We start from the raw sequence: 22,705 nt of genomic DNA on the forward strand, positions 1-22,705 counted from the left end.
TAGGCCTGTCACGATAACAAATTTTGCAGGACAATATATTTTCCCAGAAATTATTGCGATAAATTATATTATTGTCAATGTCGTTTTGAGACCATTTTTCAAAATATAATGAAAATATAGCATAATAATGCAATTACACCCTTTCAAAGAGAAATGAACCTTATTTCTCAAGAATATTTAACATTTGAATTGGAATGTGAGGAAGAAAATTAAAATATCCTAAATAAATAAAACAAAACAACCAAAAACAATAAATAAAATGAACTGGCGATATACTGAGGTCAGCAAAATTATTGAGTTCATTTTCATTTATTGTACGATTAATTGATTTATTGATTATTGTGACAGGACTAGACATGAAACGGTGATTTCTCAGTTTAAATTAAAAAAACAACAACAATTGAATGAGCACCACCGAGGGACTAACTGCGTTGTCAAATGTTGTCAAGCAATGCGCTGGAACCAAAGAAGAGTAATATAACACAGCACTTAAAACAAGACTGACACTGCTATCAATGCTGTTCTAAATCGAAATGTCTTCTCAATATCGCCCGACATTGTAGTTTGTTTTACTTTGCTCCGCTACACTCTTAAAACCATGGCAAAACAGGTATGCTGACATGGCTCCGCATCAGTGTAGACATAAAATGACCATAGATTTAGGCTGATACATTGGTCTCAGGTGATTGGTTCAGGGAAGTCAGTTGGAGTGGTCAGGCTGGAGATGGAAACGGAGTGCAACAAGTTGACAATTCTGTCTGATATCAGGCAATGACATTTTGGATGACAAACTTATTTGCTTTCTTGCTGAGAGTTTGATGCGCAGATTAAAACCACATCCAAATCTGTTTATTAAATACTGTATAAGGGTAAAGCCAGCAGTCAGTTAGCTTAACATAAAGACTGTTAACAGGAAAACAGCTGACCTTGCTCTGTCAAAAGGTAGAAAATATATGCCTACCAACACCTCTCAAGCTTTAGCTATACAAACTATTTCTTGGCAGGCTCACAAAGGGTAGTCATTGCACCCCAAACAGAAACCCCAGATAGTGAGAGGCTAACTGTTTACCCGTTTCCAGTCTTTATGCTAAGCTAAGATACCGGGCTGCTCACATTAAGCATACAGATGTGAGAATGCTATTGATCTTCTCAGTTAACTCCTAGCAAGATATCCCAAAATGTGAAATTATTCCTTTCAGTAAACAAAAAAATGGAACGATTAATCAGATAAAAAGCTATGCATCATAGACTGGCCCATTTTCAGATCTCTAAGGCCATCTTAGATCAAAATCATCACTTTGGTTACTGGGAAGTTCAACAAAATCGTAATGACAAAGATGTTTTAAAATATTGCTGCTTAGCATTCGGTTTAGCAATACAAGTCTCAGTGGGAGCCAACAGATTTAAACAACCATGCAACAATAACGCAGAGAGATACAAAGAGACGTGCATGTTTAGGTAACACTGGACCGAGTCATCTCACCTGGGGTCTCCACCCTCTGGTAGTGGTAGGGGTTGATGCAGACCTCATCCTTCTTTAGGTGGAAGGCATACTCACAGGCCTCAATGGCGCGCAGCTCGTGGTGGCTGTGGAGGTCTGGCCATCGCCACAAGCGACAGTAGATAACATGGGGAAGCCCCTTCCTGTGGGAGACCTGCAGGCGGCCATCCAGGGATCTGATTGAACAGCAAACAGGAGATGGTGGTGAGATGGGCAGAAGGCACACAGGGAAGAGGGGGTGAAACATAATAATATGGCCAGGTAGGGGAGGGAAATGGAAATGGATTGGATTGAGTGGAGACGAGAATGAGAAACAAAGATGTTCTCAATGTCCGTCACCTCAAACATTGTAATGACAACTCTCCCACATCAAAGTTGTATGCAACACCATACAATAGTTGAGGATAGTCACCTGGTTTGGTCAGGGTAGCTGTAAAGGCCTGATGTATCCCACTGTTCTATCGTATTTGGTGTACTCAGTCCCCATATTTCAGAGCAATTGCTGTGCACAGAGAAAACAACAAAACAAAAACAAAAAACAAATGATAAACATGGGACATGGCTCATTCAGAAGTATCAGTATGGGTAACGTGAACACTAAAAGGCCTCTTTTATTAGAGTCGTATGGCAAAATAAAAATATCAGATTCATTTTGTGGAAATAAAAGATGGGACCTTCAAATAAGAGAAGCCTTTTTGACAGAATTAAGGAAAAAACATAACATGGAATCTGCTAACACACACAATGAGTGAGACAGAGAGCATTCTTCAACAGTGGCATTGCATCAAACACTTTTTCACTACAGTCGTTTATGTCAGAACTTATCTGGAGACATTCAAACTAACACTGAAGACACACAATGACACAAAAGAGAGGGAAAGGGAGGAGGCAACCTTGGGGAAAAAATATCCATTTTCAGACATTCTCAAAACATTCACAAGAAAATGGACAAAACATAAGAAATTAAAGAACTTGGAATGAAGACAAATGAGAGTTGTTGCTTCTGAATAACAGGACAATAACAAATTCTACATGTTAAATGCTACAAATACACAACAAAATGTACTACACTCAATTACTTTGGTGGGATCTCAACTACTATTCAAAATTACAATCGTCTGATTCATGACAGGGCAGGAAACCAACTTTTGTCCACCAGCCACAGCTGCTTGTAGATCCAGTTATCAGATATTTGTTCCTGCAGGAAACTAGGTGTTTAGAGTATAATCAATCTAAATGTTGAATGGTTACCTGCCAATGTAGCAAGCAGGGTAAATGCTAAGCTCCCCAATCACAATTGAAACGCACCAACATAAGTATGGCTGGTGGCAATGCCCCAATCTGGCATTATTTTGAGTTTGTAACCCACCCTCTCTTATGTAGATGTATCCTCTACATCTCCAGTCCTCTACAAGAAATTATTTCATTCAGATTGAGCCAGCCACTGTATCTCTACAAACATAACAGTGCGGCCTAGAACAATTCCCAGGCGATAACAACCAGTCCGCTATCTATAGACATACAAATACCTGACGTGGTACTTGGCGGCACATCAGTGAGGAATGACTCTGTTAACACAGTGTTCCCACTGAACATGAGTCTGGGCCATCAAGGCTGGCTGGCTGATAAAGTAAAAATCTTCTCTCCCCCTTTTAATGTCTCTCTCCCCGTGAGTGTAATACAAACTATCTGACTGTACATGCAGTAGTAAACAAACAGTGATTTAATTAATTTTCAGCTCACCTTTTATGAGCAAGTCATGTTCTACTATTTTGCATCCCTAAATAAACTTTTTAGCATTGTCATCAGATTTACATTTGGTAATAATTGCAGGAAATTATTGAAACAGGATAAAGAAAGGAGAAGTGTAACATCAGCACCTACAACCAGCCCAAGGTTTCATGGTTTTATATTGTAAAGATGTCTCAACTAAACACACTTGCAGAGACACTGGTAACTGTTACAGCTTTTTCTCTGACCCTAGTCTGAACAGCAATCAAGTGTTGGGCAGTATACCTGGGGATGGTGACACACTTGGTGTTGCAGTTCTGTGTGGTGATAGCTTTCTCCAGCTCATCTAGCTGGCCTGTCTTCTTTAGTTTCTTCACTAAGCTCTTCACAGCCTTTTCACACCATTTCTCCTCTTGCCCATTCTGTTCTCCACCGCCTGCTCCGCCCGGGCCGCTGGTCGACTTCTTCCAGCCCAACAGCCTCTTCACCACAGGAGGGGTGAATGGCAAGATGGAGGACATCTTAGCTGGGCAAGCCGGGAGTCTCCAGAGGACTCAACACAAGCTCTCACACACAGACTGAGGGGACCTGGAGCTACAGTTTGGGCCCTTGCTCTGATGGGGCCCCTCTAGTGACCAGTGAGTCACAGGGTGGAAGCCAGTGCTAGCAGGGTTTACTCAAAAGAGGTGGACACCTTGGGAGAGAGTCACACACAAAGTACATCATTACAAACAAAACATGGTATAGAAAAACAATCATGACTAGCCCCATCAAAACAATACAAGACATGATGCTCATAACTCAATGAAATTTTAACTATTAAATAAAACAGCCAGATTGTTTTGACAGCAGCATCTTTAACGTTAAATAAGTGTGTAATAAATTTCACCGAATACTTAAAAAAGTTGAGCATTTGGTGAGTTGAGCAGGCAGAGATGTCCACTTGACGTTAGCTTGTCACATACACTGCTCGACATCCAGACTAGCTAACATGCAAACTTATAAAGTTAACACACGGGGTGTGCCTCATACTGACGCATTATGCGTATAGATGCAAATACGACAGATACTAAAATACATATTGAATACCACAAATGAACGCTGCTAAATGAACATGAACGACGAGAGTGTTTTGTGAGAGGCCCCCAAGTGCTAACACCAACTGGCTTGGAAGGCCGGCTGCTAGCTACCTGGTAGGGGGGCCTGCTTTACTCAAATCACAACAATAAGTTCACTAGCATTAGCTTGCTGAGTGACGAGCAGCAAAATGCTGAAATGGTCTTAGCTAAAAATTAAAAACTATAGTTAACATAACTAGGAAGATCGGAGGGAATTCATGGAGAAGTCCCCATCTAGCTAGGTCAGCTAACGTTAGCTAGCTTAACCGAGCTAGCTGCCAGCTTGTTATCAAAAATCCTTTTGTTGTGATCCACAAAAAACCTCCTATGCGCAACAGTCAAGTCGCGGCACTTCGCTACCTAATGTCAGCTTGTCAAATTAACTCAGGCTATAATTAACCAAATGACACAAACTGTGGTTTAATGAATTCAAACACTCTTGTGTTTTATTTCAATGTAGCTATTGAATGTTTGTGACTTTTATTAATACACAGACACGGCAGAAAATGAGTTAGCATCTTGGACGAACTCTTCCAAACTGAGCCCTGGCTCCCGCTGGCTAACGGACCTACATCTCTCACACAAAACAACATGCTTCAAAGTCCAGAAAACAGCTAAAAGCAATTTGATAGTTACCCCAGTTTTAAAGTCCAAAGCTCCGCGTTTTGAGTAAAAGATGTGCACAGCCCTCTAAACACCTTGTTGACATAAAAATGCTTGAACTGTATTGTGCTGCGGCTAATTTTGACAAGGCTTGTGGGCTCCTCTCAAGTTGCTACCAGTGCTACTGAAGCTAGTTTGCTAGGTTAGGTAGACCGGAACAACAAAACAAACATGATGGCTACGTAGGCGCTCTTAATCCCTCCTTTTCAAAAACTGATTGGAGGATTTTAAGAAAACGCACTCTGAATACTGGCTAATGTCCTTGACAATCCTTATTGTTTATTTGACAGCATGGGTTTATATCTGTCATTCAGAGAGATTTGGAGGCAAAAGCTATTTTTATTCTGCATTTTCACAGAATATTACGTCATTTTTTCCATTTTCAACAAAATATAACAGTAGATTAACAGCAAAATATATATATATAAATATGCCTACAGGATGTCACAGTCAGTTATAGTTATTTCTTATTTGAGGAGGTCCAATATGAGTTTTAATATTTTTACTTCCGTTTATGTATCTCTGCAGCTGCTCAGGATGTGGCAACCATCAGTAGCTCCTCCCCTCACTCAGGTGTGTAATTAGGTTGTATTGGCCTCACCTGGTGTCATTATAAAATGCTACACTTTGGCACTTGCCAGCTTTTGGTCCGTTTTATTTTATCTGTGGCGATGGGTGGATGTTTGTTTCTCTGTGTAGTCTTATTGCAGTTTTCAGGGCCCTTGCGAGGTGAGCCAGCTGTACAAAAATTTGCTTTTACACCATCTGCAAACATGACCCGATTAGACTTCATGCTTTATAATTTATCCAGAGGAATGTTTCTCAGTTCAGACGCTGAGTGAAGGATGCATTATCAGCTATATGTTTTATTTTTATTTTATTTTATTTAACTTTAGCAATGGTTGACAGTTTGTCCTCTTCTGCTCTCTTGATCTAAACAGTTGTTTCAGCTGAAAGCACTCCTTTGAAGTGTGGCCTGGGTTCTAAAATGTGCAAGGATGGCTCAGAGTGTGTCCTCTACAGCCATGTTTGCGATGGAGAGCATGACTGCAAGGATGGTTCAGATGAAGAGGACTGTGCATCAGGGTGCAATGAAGGTACTGGACTTGAAGTCATAATACTTATGTGCATTGCTAAAATTTATGGCCATCACTGAAAAGAGTTTAGAGGTCAAGTTAGATGGGATTTGAATTTTCATTTGGCATAAATCAAATGCATGTCTTGTGTGATATTGATTTTTTTTTTTTTTTTTTCAAAAAGTATCCAAATTAGCAAATTACTGTGAATCAAAATCTAATGTGTGTACTTGGCTCTTTCATGTTCAAGAACCTTGAGGATGAAGTAAAAAAAAACAAAAAACCCACCTCCATCCTCAAGAGAGAATGGAAATTTTCCAGTACACAATGGATTAAGTCCTAAAATGAATTGAATGACTTGTGTTCATTCATAAAGCCTAACTGCAGCGGAAACACTTGAGTCTGTAAAAAGCTAAATTCTTTCAGATTAAACAGGCCAAAAATGGAGTCAGTTGGTAGTTAGCTAAAACCAATAGTCTTGCACAACAACCCTGGAATAAATCCTGCCTTCATTAATGTTCAGTTTTTTATATCCTCAAGGATAGTGTCCCTGTATTATGCAATACAACTCAATAGCGCCACAAACTGCAGCCTCCAAATGATCATATAGTTGAATCAACACCTTTCAGATACAAAACTGAACATTAAAACCTTCATGAAGGTACAATTTATTGCAAAACTGTGTTTGAGACTACATTAATTTCAGCTGGGTGTGCCTAATAAACTGGAAAATGAGTAAATATCATCAAACTAAGTCACCATTTCACTGTTTGAATATGCTATTTGGCTCCAGTTAAACATGTCATCAGTTTAATTGCACGCAAAAATTGTAAACTTTGTTTTGAGGAAAACCATGGCTTGTCTCATAATGTCAAATGCCTGCATCTGAACAGATCAGTTCCAGTGTGCTCATGGGAAAAAATGTATAGACAAGGACCAGGTGTGTGATGGTATACCTCACTGTCAGGACCGTTCTGATGAAATGCAGTGTGCACAGCAAACTGAGGGCTGTTTTCACCACTGTGACAACAAGAGTCGTTGCATACCTGCAAACTTCATTTGCGATGGAGAGAAGGACTGCTCGGATGGCACAGATGAAGCCAACTGTGGTAGGTTGAAATGATCAGAGGATATAGCAGATCTCTCGCAGGAGATAACCGCATACATATCTCACTCTTGCATAATATGCATCATACTGTTTACCCACTTTATCTGGCATCTGCATCAGAGGACCAAGAGGAAGACAGACATGAGAGGGAAGATGGGACCAGTCCAATCTCTGTGCCTGCTCCCTCTGCCAGCTCATCCACTCCTGTGAAATGTCCTTTGGGCTCTAAACCCTGCAAGGACAACAAAGAGTGTGTCCTCTACAACCATGTCTGTGATGGAGAAAAAGACTGCGCAGATGGCTCTGATGAGGAAGAATGTTTATCAGCATGTGAAACGGGTAATCTGGTGGTTGGTTTGTTTGGCTGTAAACTCCTGTATGTGGGTGAAGAATTACTTTACTGCCCTCTAGTGGGTAAAGTTAGTCTTTGTTTTATCACATCAGAATCAAAGTGCTTTTCTTTTAAATGCATTAAATGTGCAGGATGTTGGTGCAGAGACAGTAATTTGGCTCACTGACATAAAGTGAGGGTCAATGGTAAATGGAACCATATTGGCCTAGATGTAGTCAAAAACAAAGGTCTTTATTGTCATTGGAGTGCATCCTCACTGCAAAGAAGTAATGTAATTGCAAAACATTCCAAGGTAGGGGAGACCGGGGATGATTACAACACTTTTTGTTTGAGTGTAACTCAGTGGGGTTTTTTTTTTGTTAGAGCTCTTAAATTTTGATACGTGGTACCCATATTTGTCTGCTATAAATAACACACACTTTGACCTCTATTACACTATCACAGATTATGGAAATTAATGTCAAATACAAAGAGGTATATTGTTACAACGTACTCCAGTACCGGGGTGAGTTGTAACACTAGCTGGGGATGGATGTAACAATTAAATTATTGTGCTTAAAAAACGATTCACAATAGGCTAAATGTATTCAAGCACTTTAATGAATAATAAAGAAGGAACAATAAACTTGTAAGAATACAATAATTATAATAAAATAAATAGAAATGTATAACAAATAAAAAAAATAATTGTAGCCTGAATGAGGTTGACGTTTGAACAGCATTTTTAACAGTTGAACAATAAATACTTTCGAAGAGTTACAACCTTCCCCATGCCTAGCAGCCATGAAAGAGCTAACCATTTTTAGCATTTAGCTTCAAAGCTAGCAGTAATGAGACACATCAAATTAAACTAGAGAAATTACTACTTGAACCTATGTAAGTGAAACAATTGTACATACAACACAATGGACACTATGCCAAAAACAACTGTGATGAAAATGTTTGGTTTCTCACCTGAAAAACTGTTTTTTGGCTCTAGAACAGACAAATTTGGACTCAGAGACATGCGGCTTCACCAGTGAGCTCCAATTTTAAATGGGCATGGACTATATTGATGTCACCACAGCTCGTTTCTAATTGGCCAAACTGAGTGTGTTACAACCATCCCCGGTCTCCCCTAGTGAACATAAATAAAGAGCATCATGTATGACAAGAGTTAATATAGTGTGTAGAGGAAGAGCCTTGATATTTGGGGTATGTTCACAAGATTATTTCTGCCATGTGTCCTCTGCAGACCAGTTCCAGTGTGCGCATGGAAAGAAGTGCATAGAGCAGAGCCAGGTGTGTGACGGTGTGCCTCAGTGTCAGGACCGCTCAGATGAACTGGGATGTGCCAAGCGGATGGAGGGCTGTGCTCACCAATGTGACAACAAGAGCCGCTGCATTCCTAATAGCTTCCTCTGTGATGGGGAGAGGGACTGTTTGGATGGCAGTGATGAGGCAAACTGTGGTATGCTGTCATTGAAAAAGGAAATGAATATCTCCTCACTGTGTATTCAGCTCTGCTTGTATGGTTCACCTTTGTGATGGTATCTCTGCCCTCCCCCCAGTTGACGGGGCCTGCAGTGCCACGGAGTTCAAGTGCACCAGTGGCCAGTGTGTGTCGGACACAATGCTTTGCGATGGTCACCCAGACTGCTGGGATCGCTCAGATGAGGAGAGCTGTACCAACGCACCGGTCTGCCCCACCAAACACCGCTGCCCCCAGAGCAAGGAGTGTCTGGTGCAGGAGTGGATCTGTGACGGAGATCAGGACTGCAAAGATGGCACTGATGAGAAGGTGAATGTTGAAGGCAACACAGTTTGTTGGGCCAAAGTAGACATTAAAGTAGACATCTTTTGAACTTTGTCTTAAGCATTAGTCTTTCAGGGGCAACAGAAATACAATCCTAAAAATCCAAGTGTTGTCTGTATTGGACCTTTGTCATAGACCATATTTACTTGTAGTGGTTTACAGTGAGCCACTGGGATGTTCTAAACATATACACGGCCTATCCATGTATATGGCCTCAATTTTCAAATCAAAATTTAGAACTGTCAAGTACCACTTTGGATTGCAGTAAAATAATCCATTGTACCTCCTCAGGATTGTCCCGTGGCTCCACTGAACTGTGGTGAGTTCCAGTGGTTGTGTAAATCCAAAATCAAGTGTATCCCTACAGCCTGGAGGTGTGATGGCATGAAGGACTGTGACGATGGCAGTGACGAGACTGAATGTGAGTGGTTATACATTATATAATATATATACAGTATAAAACACGGAAAAAGTTGTCTATCCTATGGTGAAAAGAAATTAAATGATGCTCAAGTGAAATGAATCGCAGCCATGTAACTGCAACATCTCTGGTTCAAATCCAGCTTATCCCTCTTTATTCCCAGGTTTCCTGTCTTTGTTTGCTATCTAATGAAGTCAAAAATGCCAAAAAGTAAAGGAACTGTATGTGACATTCAGAGCATGGCAAACAACTATTTGCTGTAAAGATATAGTGGCATCCTGAGCAGAGAATGAAGTCACGCTTCTTCTGCATGTGTTGTAATCAGATTTTCTGTCTGTTATTGTGGTAGATGGTAATGTACACGTGAGTCTGTGTATCCAACTGGCTAGCTACTCGCTGCCACTCTGCACTGTGCGTACACAGTGGTTACCATTGATGCTGTCCCTACACACTGTGGCAGGGCAGTGTTGTCACGTAAGCATAGTGCTCACCCTCTGGTTCCCTCCTCTGTTAACTCACGTAGCTCTGTAAGCACAGTTGCCACTGTTGGCGCTATTCATGCTGTTAGCACTGTTAGCTGCTAGTCACCAGCTCAGCCACCTCCATGTTGAGTCGTGTGCAGGCAATTATGGCTCGGACTCTCAATCATAGATATGCTCTGAAGGTCGCATACAGCTCCTTTAAAGTGATATTTGTAGTGTGGAAAAAGGAATACCTTTTATTGATAGTAAAACACTTAAAAATTCAACTGTTTTTGTTTGTTAACTTTTCAGTAAAGGGTTTTTCTTATTCCAAAATTTTGTATTAAATATGAAACTGAGTGTGTGTGCATACCAGGTGGAATGGTGACATGCCTCCCTCACCAGTTCCAGTGTGGTAGCCAGGAGTGCCTGGATCCCGTCCAGGTGTGTAACAGCATTACCAACTGCGCAGACGGCTCAGACGAGGGCGGTAGCTGCCAGATCACTTGCGCAGATGCAGATAACAGCCGCTGCTCCCAGAGCTGCTACAGCACACCACAGGGAACGGTGAGGACCCCTGTATCTCATACTCTGCGTGTGCTTGACGTTAACCAGTTTAAGGTCCAGTGTGTACGATTTAGGGGCATGTGTCAGCAGAAATTAAACATAATAAAATGGTTTTCATGAATTTAGAATCACCTGAAAATAAGAATCGTGTTTTCATTACCTTAGAATGAGCTGTTTATATACATACCGAGTGGGTACTCTTCCATGGAGTCTGCCATGTTGCTCTACAGTAGCCCAGAATGGACAAATCAAACACTGGCTCTAGATAGAGCCATTTGTGTTTTTGCTTCGGACATGGTGGTTCTCCAGCATACTTGATACACAGGAGGAGTTTCAGTTCTGCAACCTCACTGCTAGATGCCACTAAATCCTACAAACTAGACCTTAAATCAAAGTCTTATGCTTGTTGGTGGCATAAAATGTATAAATAAAGATAAAGAAATGCAGTAGAGACCATTCTGAACAAATTAAACAAGTAAATGTGTGTGAGTGTCATGACTATGCTCTCTTACCCTCTGAATGTGTTATGTAAATGTTGCAGCTCCTCTAACACTTGATCTTGCTGTGTAGCGTTGTCACTGTGCAGCAGGGTTCACGCTAATGAAGGACGGGCTGACCTGTGTTGATATTGATGAGTGTGAAGGCCAGAGCTCAGGTGTGTGCAGTCAGCTGTGCATCAACACTCCAGGCTCATATCAATGTGACTGTCACCCAGGCTACATAATGGAGGCAGATGGACACCACTGCAAGATCACCGGTAAAGTCCTTTTAATAGACTATACCATTTGGTAGGCCATAGCCCAGTGTTTGAGCGGGGCACATCATAAAAACTTAAGGAACAGTTTGATATTCTGGGAAATGCTCTTCTCATACAACTCACTTTCTTGCTGTGTACGTCTGTCCGTTAAATATGACTCTACAGCCAGGAGGAGTTTAGCATAAAGACAGGAAATGGCTAGCCTGGTTAAGTCAGAAGATGAGAAAATCCACCAACTTGCACCTCTAAAACTCACAATTAGTATATCTTGGCACCAAAAAAGTGGGAGATTATCAAGTTGCCATTTATGTGCCAGACTATTTCTTGGCCAGGTGCACTGACTTGAGATCTGTGTACCTTTGGGACTGAGCCATGCTCAGCAAAGATGACTGTCTCCTGGCTATAGATTCATATTAATAGACATGAGAAGTGATGTCAGTCTTTTCAAATCAAATCTTAAGCCAAGAAAGCAGCGTCTTTTTTTAAAAAAGTCTTTAAATACATTGTCGTGACATGTGGACAGAGTACTCTTTACACTATATTACCACTTCCTTCCATTCCACCACTTTTAAAATGCTATGTCCTACACTCATGTCTCGCTTGGACCAAGGCTACACTGCCCCAATGATTTCTGGGGTTCCTGCTCCGTTTCGTCTATTCGTAGGCTTTTGGAAAACATGCACAAATAGGGACAATAAATGCAGAGTATGATCAGAGGGCTCCTTATGTGTCTGTATGTGTCCAATGTTGAACATAAATGAGCCTTGAGACTATGAAAATGTTCATGTATTGGATATGAATCATTTTTATAGAACAATCATTTCAGCACTGTTGTTCAAAAAATGCATCTACATCTACTTATTTTAAAGGAGTTTTATTCAATATTCAGAGCATATCTATGATTCAGAGGTTGTCTGCACACACCTCTCAGCCATGACAGGGCACACTGAATGAGTCCAAAAATAACCATTGGCACCATAATGTTGTTTGTCTCACCCTTTAGGTGAACCCTTCCTGCTGTCATCAGTCCAAACGGACCTCTTCATGTTTGGCCTGCGCAGTGGCAGCCTTGATGTGTTGTCCTCTTCCGCCAAGAAGGCCATCCTCTCCTTGGACTATGACTGGAGGGACCAGAGGGTCTTTTGGGTCAGTCTGGACACTGAGAGCATCAGGTGGTCCTCGCTGGACCAGAAGACCACAGGAACTCTTATTAAAGGTTGTTGCAACACAAATGTGATTGGAGTATTTTAAGTGACTGACATCTACATTTTTGAATATTGAATGTACTGTCATGCATAAGGATGCCTCCTCATGACACACAACACCATATGTTTCCACAGGTGTCCGGGCTGATTCTGTTGCTGTGGACTGGCTCGGGAGGAACCTGTACTGGATTGACGGAGTGAATAGTCAGATTGTTGCCATTAGACTAACCACAGATACTGTCAAATCGCTGGACCACAGCGTCATCCTGGATGAAGACCTGGATCAGCCTCGCTCTCTCGCACTGCTGCCACAAAAAGGGTCAGCATTACTTTATTTCACTGTCCAAATTGTTCCACAATGTTTGTGAAAACCTTTTAAGACTAGTATTGAGTCTTTTAATTTTTCTACCAGACTGATGTTCTGGACAGAGATTGGTAATGTAGTGAAGATAGAGCGTGCCGGGATGGACGGGTCAGAGAGGAAGGCAGTAGTAAACTCGAGTCTGGGCTGGCCAGGCGGTGTGGCTGTAGACACCATCTCTGACAGAGTCTACTGGACGGATGAAAGGCTGAGGGCGATTGGATCTGCAACACTGGATGGAGATGACATTCAGGTAAAACATTTTTGATTCAACACTAAATCTACCAGCAAAACGTCAACCTACCTTCCTTAAAACTACAGGGTACCCTACAAGTGGCGCCTACTGGGAGGTTTCTTTTTCCTAAAACGGACCAAGCATAAATAGATTAGACTTCAAGTAAAAAAAAAAAAATGGCAAGATATAAAGTCATGTACCTAAATGTCATTTTCAGATTCTACAGATGAAAGAGACCACCAACCCGTTCTCCCTGGCAGTGTTCAATGACATGCTCTACTGGTCTGATGCTAAGAAGCGAGTGGTGTTGGCTGCCCATAAAATCTCTGGCAAAAACCAACAAGTTCTCCTGAAAAGACCCAGACAACCTTTTGGTGTGAAAGTGAGTGAAATGTTCAGAATAAGGTGAAAGTGGAAATGGGGTATTGGTATAATTGTATAATAGACATTGTAACTAAATTTCAATCACCTGTGTGTGACGTGCTCACAGCAGCTTGCCATATTTCCGACACACAGCTGTGACATTGCATGTTTGAAGCCTTCCACTTATGAAAATAATAATATAAAAAATATGAAAAACCATTCTGGCACAGTTCTGGGAGATGATAAAAATCCTGAGGCCATTGATGGGGAAAAATGGCAAAACTGGTGTTTGAATTAAATAATACATGTACCAAATACTGAATGTAGTATTTAATTTTTATCTATTTATTTATTATTTTTTTAAATCAGCACAAATTATAAGGATTCAAAAAACATTTATAAAACATGTTCCTGTTCTCCGCTTGGTTTGCAGATCATCCACCCATTGCTCCAGATGGGCATTGAGAGTCCCTGTGAGAAGATAGACTGTTCCCACATGTGTGTGTTGGCCCCGGGACCCAAGGCTGTGTGCAAGTGTCCCTCTGGCCTTTTACTGGCTGAGGATGGCCTGACCTGCTCTAGCTCAGTCAATTCAGCATTCCTGCTGATGCTGTCTCCCTCCACCGTCACCCAGGTTTTTTCTTTGATGCATACCAGGTCGAATTTGTTTTAACAGAATAGACTTTAAAGGAAATGTTGGACATTTTGGGAAATGCATAATTTGTGCCTTTTTTGGCAGGCCAATTTTCGAGAAATTGCAAATGTCCTACCTGAAAGTAGGTTGACTTATTAATAAAGGGTGACACAGTCCTTGGAGGGAAAAAGATGTGGTTGGTGAGTGGGTTAAACACAGGAGGCCGGGGTTGAGTCCTGTGTGAATAAAAACTGACAATATTTTTAGAATTGGCTGACCTATTATCAGTTTTTAGCATGTATAAAACTGCTGAATGTAGACTGTGTGAATAGCCACATTGGCTATATACACCTGGGTGTAAATAGCATTTCTGGCTATAGGACACCTGGGTGCTAATAGCATCTGCCTGTTTTTTGCTGAGTGTTGGATGACAGGATTGATACCACTCTTATCTATGATAACTATAAAGCTGCAATCGGTTAGCTTAGCACAAAGACTGGAAACTGGGGGAAATGACTAACTTGCTTTTGAAGGAAACAAAATCCACTTACCACCAGCACCTAAAGCATTAACAAGTCACGATGTTTGTTAAAAAAAAATTAAATTCCTTGCTGTAATGAAGGGTTATTTGCCAGACTATTTCCTGGTCAGGAGCAGTTGTTAATGGTGGTACTTGCCAAGAAGTGCTCATAACCCTATGTTAAACAGAAAATTGTCGGTTTTACACTTTCACATTTTATGTCTTGTTTTTTTTTTTTTTTTTTTAAAGTATTAATTCATGATCAAGTGCTGGCAAGCAAATTTACTTACTTTATGAACAAGCCAGTCAATTTGTCCCAGTTAAACTAAACAGTGGCTGCTTGCTCCAGCTATGTTTTAAGTGCATGTCCCAAAATGTTGAACTAAGCCTTTCAGGTCCACTGTGACGAATTTAGAGGGATATATTGGAAGAAATTGACAATAATATAATAAGTAGCCTATGTTTTCTTTTGCGTATAAATGACCTGGAAATGAGACTTGTTGTGCATTTTCTTTACCTCAGAATGAGCCATTTAGATTTACATAGGAAGCGGGTCCTCATTTATGGATTTTGCCATGTTTCTACAATAGTGAAAGAGTTTATTTTGTATTCATATTTTACACATGAATGTATTTTAAATCTCCAATTATCTCCGTAGATCTACTTGCAGTCCCGACACACAGCAGCAGAGCTGAAGGGCTGGCCTGAACACCTGGCCCTGCAGGTGCCCAGTGTCAATGAAGCAGCCATCATTGACTACAGCCTTCGTGACCACACCCTGTTCTTGACAGATGATGGCACAACTTCACTCAGCTCCTTCAAGCTGAGGGACTCGGACTTATCCTCTCAGGGCCAGCTCCTAAAACTCCTGGGCAACACCATTACCGCCATGGCTCTGGACTGGGTAACACTTAACATCTACTGGAGCAGCGACAAACAGCCTCGCCTGCAGGTCACCTCCATCACAGGTGCACACACTGCTGTTCTCATAAAAGATGGTATTGGCAGAGTGGAATCCATTGCCCTCCATCCTCCCAGTGGAAGGTTTTGTTTCACCAACGTGGGCCTGCAGGGTACGGGTACTGTGGCTACTGTTGAGTGCGCCAACATGGATGGTGCTGGGCAGAGTGTTGTGTGGAAGGATGCTGTCCAGCCAACATCTCTGGTCTTCTCCAGTACTGGGGATACAATTTACTGGGCTGACATGGGTAAGATGCTTTTATAAATTTGGCTCGAGTTGGGAAGTTTTTGTTGAAGGCTTTTATGTAGGCTAATAATGGTTTAGAAAAGCAGTAACATAGCTTGGATTCTTGCCCAGATTTAGGGACCATCGGCACTGTCCAACTTGATGGATCTGGATACAGAGAGCTGAAGACCGGTGATGGCCTGGCTGCTGTGGCTCTGAGTGATGACGCACTGCTGTGGATGACTGTCAGTGGTAATGGCTCATTTAGTATGTAATAGATTGATACTGATGCCATGTTGTGTGTACCAAATACCAGGAGGTGGTGCTGTTAAACATCATAACTTTACCTTATATAATGTCTTTACTATATATTTTTCTATGCATCAGTAGGTGAAGACACACAAGACAATAATGCATTACAAAGTCAAAAAAAAAAAAAATCAGTCAAATCTGACTGTCCTGATTGTTGTCACGCTATGAGTTGCAAGTTGCAATCATCTTGGAACCCTGACACACCAAGCTGGCATTGTTAATATTGGGCGTCAGTGAGCATCGGTCGGGTAGTTTTTGCAATGTGTCCTGCATCGTTGGCACTAGCTGGCGCTTGTCGGCTGTTTTTCGGCCAATTCAGCATATTGAGTCAACATCAGAGCTGGGGGAGCCCATCAGTGAGAGGAATCACTGATCGCTTTCCTCACTTCTATTACTCTTCTTTTGCACTGAGCTAAACTGCCAATCAAATGACGAAAGTCAAGAGGGCATGAGATGGAAATAAACTTGTTATATCAGAAAGAATATTTTTGTAGCCATTGAGAGCATCAGCAGAAATGGTCTGCTAGCGAACAATAACATAAAAGTCTGAGCAGTTTCTGCTAAAGAGTTAAATGGCTAAAAAAAGAAACAGAAATATAACAAGTTTGTTCCGATCTTGCACCTTCTTGACTTAAGTTTACTTTATTTGCTTTTCTCACTTCCATTACTCTTATGTTCTTAGCTGAACTGCCAACCAAAGCGATTTCTCTCACCAATGGGCTCCACCTGCTCTGATGCCGATTCAGTGTAGGGGGGACCGGGGATGGTTGTAACAAAGGGATAGTTGTAACACTCTCAGTTTGGCCAATTAGAAACGAGTTGTGGTGACATCATCAACACAGTCCATGCCCATTTACAATTGGAGCTCACTGGTGAAGCCGCATGTCTCTGAGTCCAAATTTGTCTGTTCTAGAGCCAAAAAACAGTTTTTCAGGTGAGAAACCAAACATTTTCATCACAATTGGTTGTTTTTTTTGCATAATGTCCATTGTGTTCAATGTACAATTGTTTCACTTACATAGGTTCAAGTAGTAGTTTCTCTAGTTTAATTTGTGTCTCATTACTGCTAGCTTTGAAGCTAAATGCTAAAAACGGTTAGCTCTTTCATGGCTGCTAGGCATGGGGAGGGTTGTAACAGTTCTTAAAAAGTGTGGATTTTGGGCCCACGAAGCCTGCACCCCAGGCAAGGACATCTACATTTGCCACAACTGCCAATCAGATTAAAAATAGGCTATAGGTATTATGCTTTGGTTTGCTCAGATAATAGTTACTCTTCAAAAGTGTTTATTGTTCAACTGTTCAAATGCTGTTCAAACGTCAGCCTTTTTTGTATTTGTTATACATTTCGGTTTATTTTAATATTATAATTATAGTATTCTTACAAGTTTATTGTTCCTTCTTTATTATTCATTGAAGTGCTTGAATACATTTAGCCTATTGTGAATCTTTTTTAAGCACAATAATTTAATTGTTACATCCATCCCCAGCTAGTGTTACAACTCACCCCGGTACTGGGGTACGTTGTAACAATATACCTCTTTGTATTTGACATTAATTTCCATAATCTGTGATGATGTAGTAGAGGTCAAAGTGTGTGTTATTTATAGCAGACAAATATGGGTACCACGTATCAAAATTTAAGAGCTCTAACAAAAAAGACCACTGAGTTACACTTGCTCAAACAAAAAGTGTTGTAATCATCCCCGGTCTCCCCTACTGAATGCCAGCAGTTTGGGACCCACTGCAAAAACGAAGGCAACAGACCCTTACTGACCGCCTGACATTGACCGATGACCGACTGTCTGTTTGATGTTCCAGGGCCTTTAGATTTCTAATATGTCTTCATGACTTTGTGTCGGCCCTTTCCCTCAGACAAGACCAGGCTCTGGTACAGTGATGAACAGCAGCAAAACAAGTTGTGGTTTGAGGTCGGCACAGAAGTGGTCAGCTTAAAGGCATTCAGCAAGTCCAGTCAGACTGGTACGTAAGTTTTGATGGTCTTTCAGAGGGCATTTCAATATGATGTTTGGCACTAGGTGACACTGACCATCACAAACTCCAATGAACTAATGATCTGCTGAACTATTTTTTGCAGGTTCAAACCAGTGCACAGAAAACAACGGAAACTGCCAGCACTTATGTCTCGCCACCCCAGAGGGTCGGACATGCAAGTGTGCCCACGACTACATCCCTGTGAATGCTACCCACTGTGGTCCAGAGCAGAGCTGCCCAGGTGGCACCAGGCCCTGTCTGGATCAACTCTCATGTCAGCCTGTTGAGAAGTTCTGTGACAAGCACATTGACTGCTATGACCACTCAGATGAGAACTGTGAGTCTTTATCTTATACCTTTTTTAAAAGCAGTAAGAGCTGTTATCTAAAATGGCATATGTTTTTAGCTGAAATGTTCATCTTTCCTCAGGTGTCACTCTGAAGCAGAGGTCAGGAGCAAAGGTCCTTGCTCCCACCCAACCCCACAGCTCATCTCCTCCTCGTCCGTCCCCTCCTTCTCCTTTCTCTGAAGACACTGGCCCGAACACTACCCCAAATGTCAGCAGTCAGCTCATGAACCTGGATGCCCAGCAGTGCAGCCAGAAACGCTGCAGTGGTAACGGCCGCTGTGTGGAGGTCAATGGAGAAACTGCATGTGTGTGTGCACTGGGCTACAGTGGTGATTCCTGTCAAGACAATCTCCTAAAGACCATGCAGGGTCCCATTATCTACGGTGCTGTGGGGCTCTGTGCAGGAGTGGTGGTCATTGCTGTGATGGCAGTGGTGGTTAAGAGGAAGAAGAGCGCCAACACAAGGTTTGTCTGATTACTAATTAAGAGGAAAACCTTCCTGTTACAACACTGACATGTTGACGTAGTCTGTAACTTGAAATTTTAAAGCAAAGACATGAACATTTTTAAACAAGATGAAAACTCTAGTGGCCCTGTGAGACTGTACTTGGGCATTAGTGAAGCTTCTAGCCAAATGCTAACATGCTCATGGTACACCAGTGCTAGCTGGAGCAGGTTTTAATCAGTTACTGAGCAAACATTCACTTATTTAGGACTAAACACAAGCACAGCTGAGGCAGAGGGAATAAGTTAAGTCAAACGAGTATTGGGTCAGGAACTAACGTATTTGACAACAAAAACTGACTTGAAGGTTAGCCTAAATCAGTTGCTGGAAGTGAGGCCTCCTGGCCAATGGTGGCCCTCAAAGATTTTGTGTGACACCCAAAAATTACATGAAATGCATGTATTCAATTTCAATCATCCGAAGTCCATTTCAGTACTTGGGGGAAATACGATTGGTCATCAGTGCTGGTGCTTTAAGGAAAAGGACAGTTTAATGTGGAAGTCGAAAGGAAAAAACACTTTGGTTGAGGGGAAAAAGAGGCGTCAGGAAAAATTCATTAATGCTTGTTTCATCTGACCTCGGGACAGAGTGATCCACCTCATCTACAAACAGGTGAATTTGGTGCTCAGGGAATTTAATGTTAAAATATTATGAGAAAATAACTTCCTACAACTAGTTCATAGATGAAGAGCGTAAGGCTGAACAGTTTCAACAAGACCTATCTGCCCAACAGCCAGTCTTCAAAAATCTTAGAGTTAAAGTGCTAAGGTGTTGCACAGGCAAGCTATGTGTTAGCTCATGGAACTGCTAAACATGGTAAGCTGTTCAGTGAAGAAGAATTTATGCAGGACTGCTTGGTAAAGGTAGCTGATATTTTGTGTCTAACCTGTGCAACCCTCAATCGTATGCTGACCCCTAAATTGACGCTCAGTCATCAAAACTGAGCATCCCTGCTTTAAAAGATTTAAGGGGCCAGCAAAGCTTCTACATCTTATCCTGATAGGACCATGAATGTCTGAATCAAATTTTCATGGCAATCAATCCAATAGTTGTCAAGGCATTTGCTGAACACATTTCAACCTCATGGTGGTACTAGCAGGAAAGTCAGAGGAGCACCAACCCCCACTAAGGGATTATCAGTCAGGTTCGTCCTCTGGGGACCACAAATATTTGTACATGCTTTCATGGCAATCTATCCAGTACTTGAGTTTCAGTCTGGATCAAAGTGGTGGACTGAACAACATTGCTCTCCCCAGAGCTACACTGCTAACAAAGCTACAATAAACTAAACCGAAGGTGATCAGATGGCAACAAATGTCTCTTTCTAGGCTACGAGTCTGACAACAACCAGTTTTAGGAAGCTTGATGTGAACAATATCATGAACCTACGGTGGATCTGTGCATTTGTTGTGCGCAGATGGGGTTAATGTTTGCTGCATATGGTTGACTATACTGGGAGCACAGGACTACACTTTTGTATTTCATTCCTGCAGGACAGCTATCCCAGCAGCAGTGAAGGAAACGTGTATGACTGACCTGGAGAACAATACTGAGACCAGCCCCAGTACACAAGCCGCCTCAGCAGACACAGACAAACCAGAGGTGAACCTCCCAAAACCTCCATAAACTAGCAGGTTCCCAATTTGTTATTGTGCTTGTGTGATTATGGTCTGACTTTTTTTCTCTCTATGCAGGAAGCAGTATCTTCTGTTGACTGAGGTTGATTCATGAACAAGCAACATTTTAAATAAAACGTTAACATTTGCCACTGTTTCCGGTGATGTTATTTCAGCATCGTTTGCTGTCACACCACCAATGTTGAGTTTTTTTGACAAACTGTTCCAGATAGTTGGCTGAGTTATGAGACTTAAATATTGTTCACACTGATCAAAGGTCAGTGGGTAACATCAGAGAATTTGGTGACCATCAGGTGAACTTCACTTTTGTAAGTCATCTTGAGGTTGCCAAGAGGTTCATTGAGGATGACAAAGGACAATAAGAATCTGGCACTAAAAGAAGCAAAACTCTAACCTAGGAGGACAGACCAAATTGCAAAAAATGCATTAGTGTGTTTTGTGTAATTTCTAACCTGAAGGATGATCCAAAACTCATTACGATCTTTTTCCTTGTGTGACTAAAGACTCATTTATGCTCACTTTTGGATACATATGTAAGGACACAGTACAAGCCTTTGTCTGTTCATTATATCCATATTTGTGCATGTTTTCTGAAAGTTTACAGACATGGATGTAATGGAGAAGTACCTTTTGGTTGTGGGGACAGTGTTGCCCATTTCAAGGGAGAGGTGACAAAGACATCTTAAAAATGACGGAGCAAATTAGTAATGGTGAAAATAATTCACTTGTCGCAATGTATTTAATGGCCTCAGACCACTGCCATTTACAACACTGCCTCAAATGATTTACATAGTTATGACGACCTCCACTGTCGCCATGTTGTTCCCTCTTGTGCCCTTTAGTGCCATCTAGGAATGTGTCTATGCCAACATAAAGGGCCACTTAAGTATGTGGGTAGTGCCAGTTATGTTACGGATTTATTTTTGTACGTAAAGGTAGCATAAATGAGCCTTAACTCAAGTTATGTGTCATGAAAGACTACGGCTGCAACTACCTAATTCTTTTAATCAAGTATTTGTTGGTTATTTTCTCAATTAAATCATTTGGTCTGCGAAATGTTAAACAATAACATGAAATGTACATCCTAGTTTCCCAGAGCCTAATGATGCTTTCCAGTGTCTTAATTTGTTGGACCAATAAGTCTAAATCAAATACTCACATACTCACTTTACACTGATATTCAATGGAGAAAGGCTGCAAATCATCACATCTAAGAAGCTGAAGCCAGAGATGGATACAATTTTTTTTCTTAAAACATGAAACGATAAATCTTATCAAAAAAGATCCTGATTAATTTTCTGCCAATTGATTAATCATAAAATGTTGCAGCACTACTAAAGACCAAATTAAAAGATACATGGCTATTCGCCATTATGATAGTCATCTGCCATTTTAGCAATGCTAGCAGCATGGCTGCAGAGATGGCAATGTCCGTCAGTCGGTCCACCTCATAAATTCCTGCCCCTCTTTAGGATGAATTGTCATCAACTTTGGTCGTCCCTTTATTTTTCCTTTAGCAACACTGACAGATTTTAATCTGTGAATACCTGAAAAAATGCAAAACTAAGAGCATATACATGGTAAACATTGCCATTAGTCATTCTGAGCATGTTAGCATGTTTATGTTAGCATTTAGCTCAAAGTATTGCTGTGCCTCACAGAGCTGCTATTGTAACTGAGGTCTTGATTTCACTGTGGCTATGCTGAAGTACTGTGGCTGTGGTGATGTGCTTGATATACATTTAGCCACTGCACTTAAAGTGTATCATTTTATTTCACTTTATACTTCTTCTATACTAGGTTACAAAGAGAAATTGAACACTTTTTTACCCCACTAGATTTGATAGCTAATTCCT

The 22,705-nt window shown here is 41.2% G+C and overlaps 2 protein-coding genes across 3 annotated transcripts in view; one reads left to right on the forward strand and one right to left on the reverse strand.

Moving 5' to 3' along the window:
- LOC126394389 (mothers against decapentaplegic homolog 2) overlaps positions 1-5,154 on the reverse strand; it is a 14,012-nt gene extending 8,858 nt beyond the window's left edge. For both annotated transcript variants that reach the window (XM_050051188.1, XM_050051187.1), the window contains exons 1-4: positions 4,987-5,154; positions 3,518-3,926; positions 1,914-2,003; positions 1,484-1,677 (exon numbers count right to left, since the gene is read on the reverse strand). In XM_050051188.1, coding sequence (XP_049907145.1) covers positions 1,484-1,677; positions 1,914-2,003; positions 3,518-3,753 — 520 coding nt within the window. In that variant the 5' untranslated portion in view covers positions 3,754-3,926; positions 4,987-5,154. The remainder of the gene's footprint in view (positions 1-1,483; positions 1,678-1,913; positions 2,004-3,517; positions 3,927-4,986) is intronic.
- A 516-nt stretch (positions 5,155-5,670) lies between these two features.
- On the forward strand, positions 5,671-20,978 carry lrp13 (low-density lipoprotein receptor related-protein 13). The gene is made up of 21 exons (XM_050051148.1): positions 5,671-5,742; positions 5,955-6,110; positions 6,983-7,198; positions 7,318-7,536; positions 8,784-8,999; positions 9,100-9,329; positions 9,636-9,765; positions 10,603-10,793; positions 11,364-11,550; positions 12,554-12,766; positions 12,891-13,074; positions 13,168-13,369; positions 13,569-13,733; positions 14,148-14,348; positions 15,527-16,076; positions 16,187-16,306; positions 18,239-18,346; positions 18,462-18,695; positions 18,788-19,172; positions 20,706-20,814; positions 20,907-20,978. The coding sequence occupies exons 1-21, from the start codon at positions 5,685-5,687 to the stop codon at positions 20,928-20,930; spliced, it is 4,098 nt and encodes a 1,365-aa protein (XP_049907105.1). The 5' UTR covers positions 5,671-5,684; the 3' UTR covers positions 20,931-20,978.
- Positions 20,979-22,705: the final 1,727 nt, after the last annotated feature.

This window comes from Epinephelus moara, chromosome 8 (assembly GCF_006386435.1).
Source record: "Epinephelus moara isolate mb chromosome 8, YSFRI_EMoa_1.0, whole genome shotgun sequence".
Classification (NCBI taxonomy): domain Eukaryota; kingdom Metazoa; phylum Chordata; class Actinopteri; order Perciformes; family Serranidae; genus Epinephelus; species Epinephelus moara.

Coding starts and splice junctions, on each gene's coding strand:
- lrp13 (XM_050051148.1), top strand. CDS start 5,685: ATGGGTGGATGTTTGTTTCTCTGTGTAGTCTTATTGCAGTTTTCAGGG. Junction 6,111..6,982: donor TGCATCAGGGTGCAATGAAG/GTACTGGACTTG, acceptor GCATCTGAACAG/ATCAGTTCCAGTGTGCTCAT. Junction 11,551..12,553: donor ACACCACTGCAAGATCACCG/GTAAAGTCCTTT, acceptor CTCACCCTTTAG/GTGAACCCTTCCTGCTGTCA.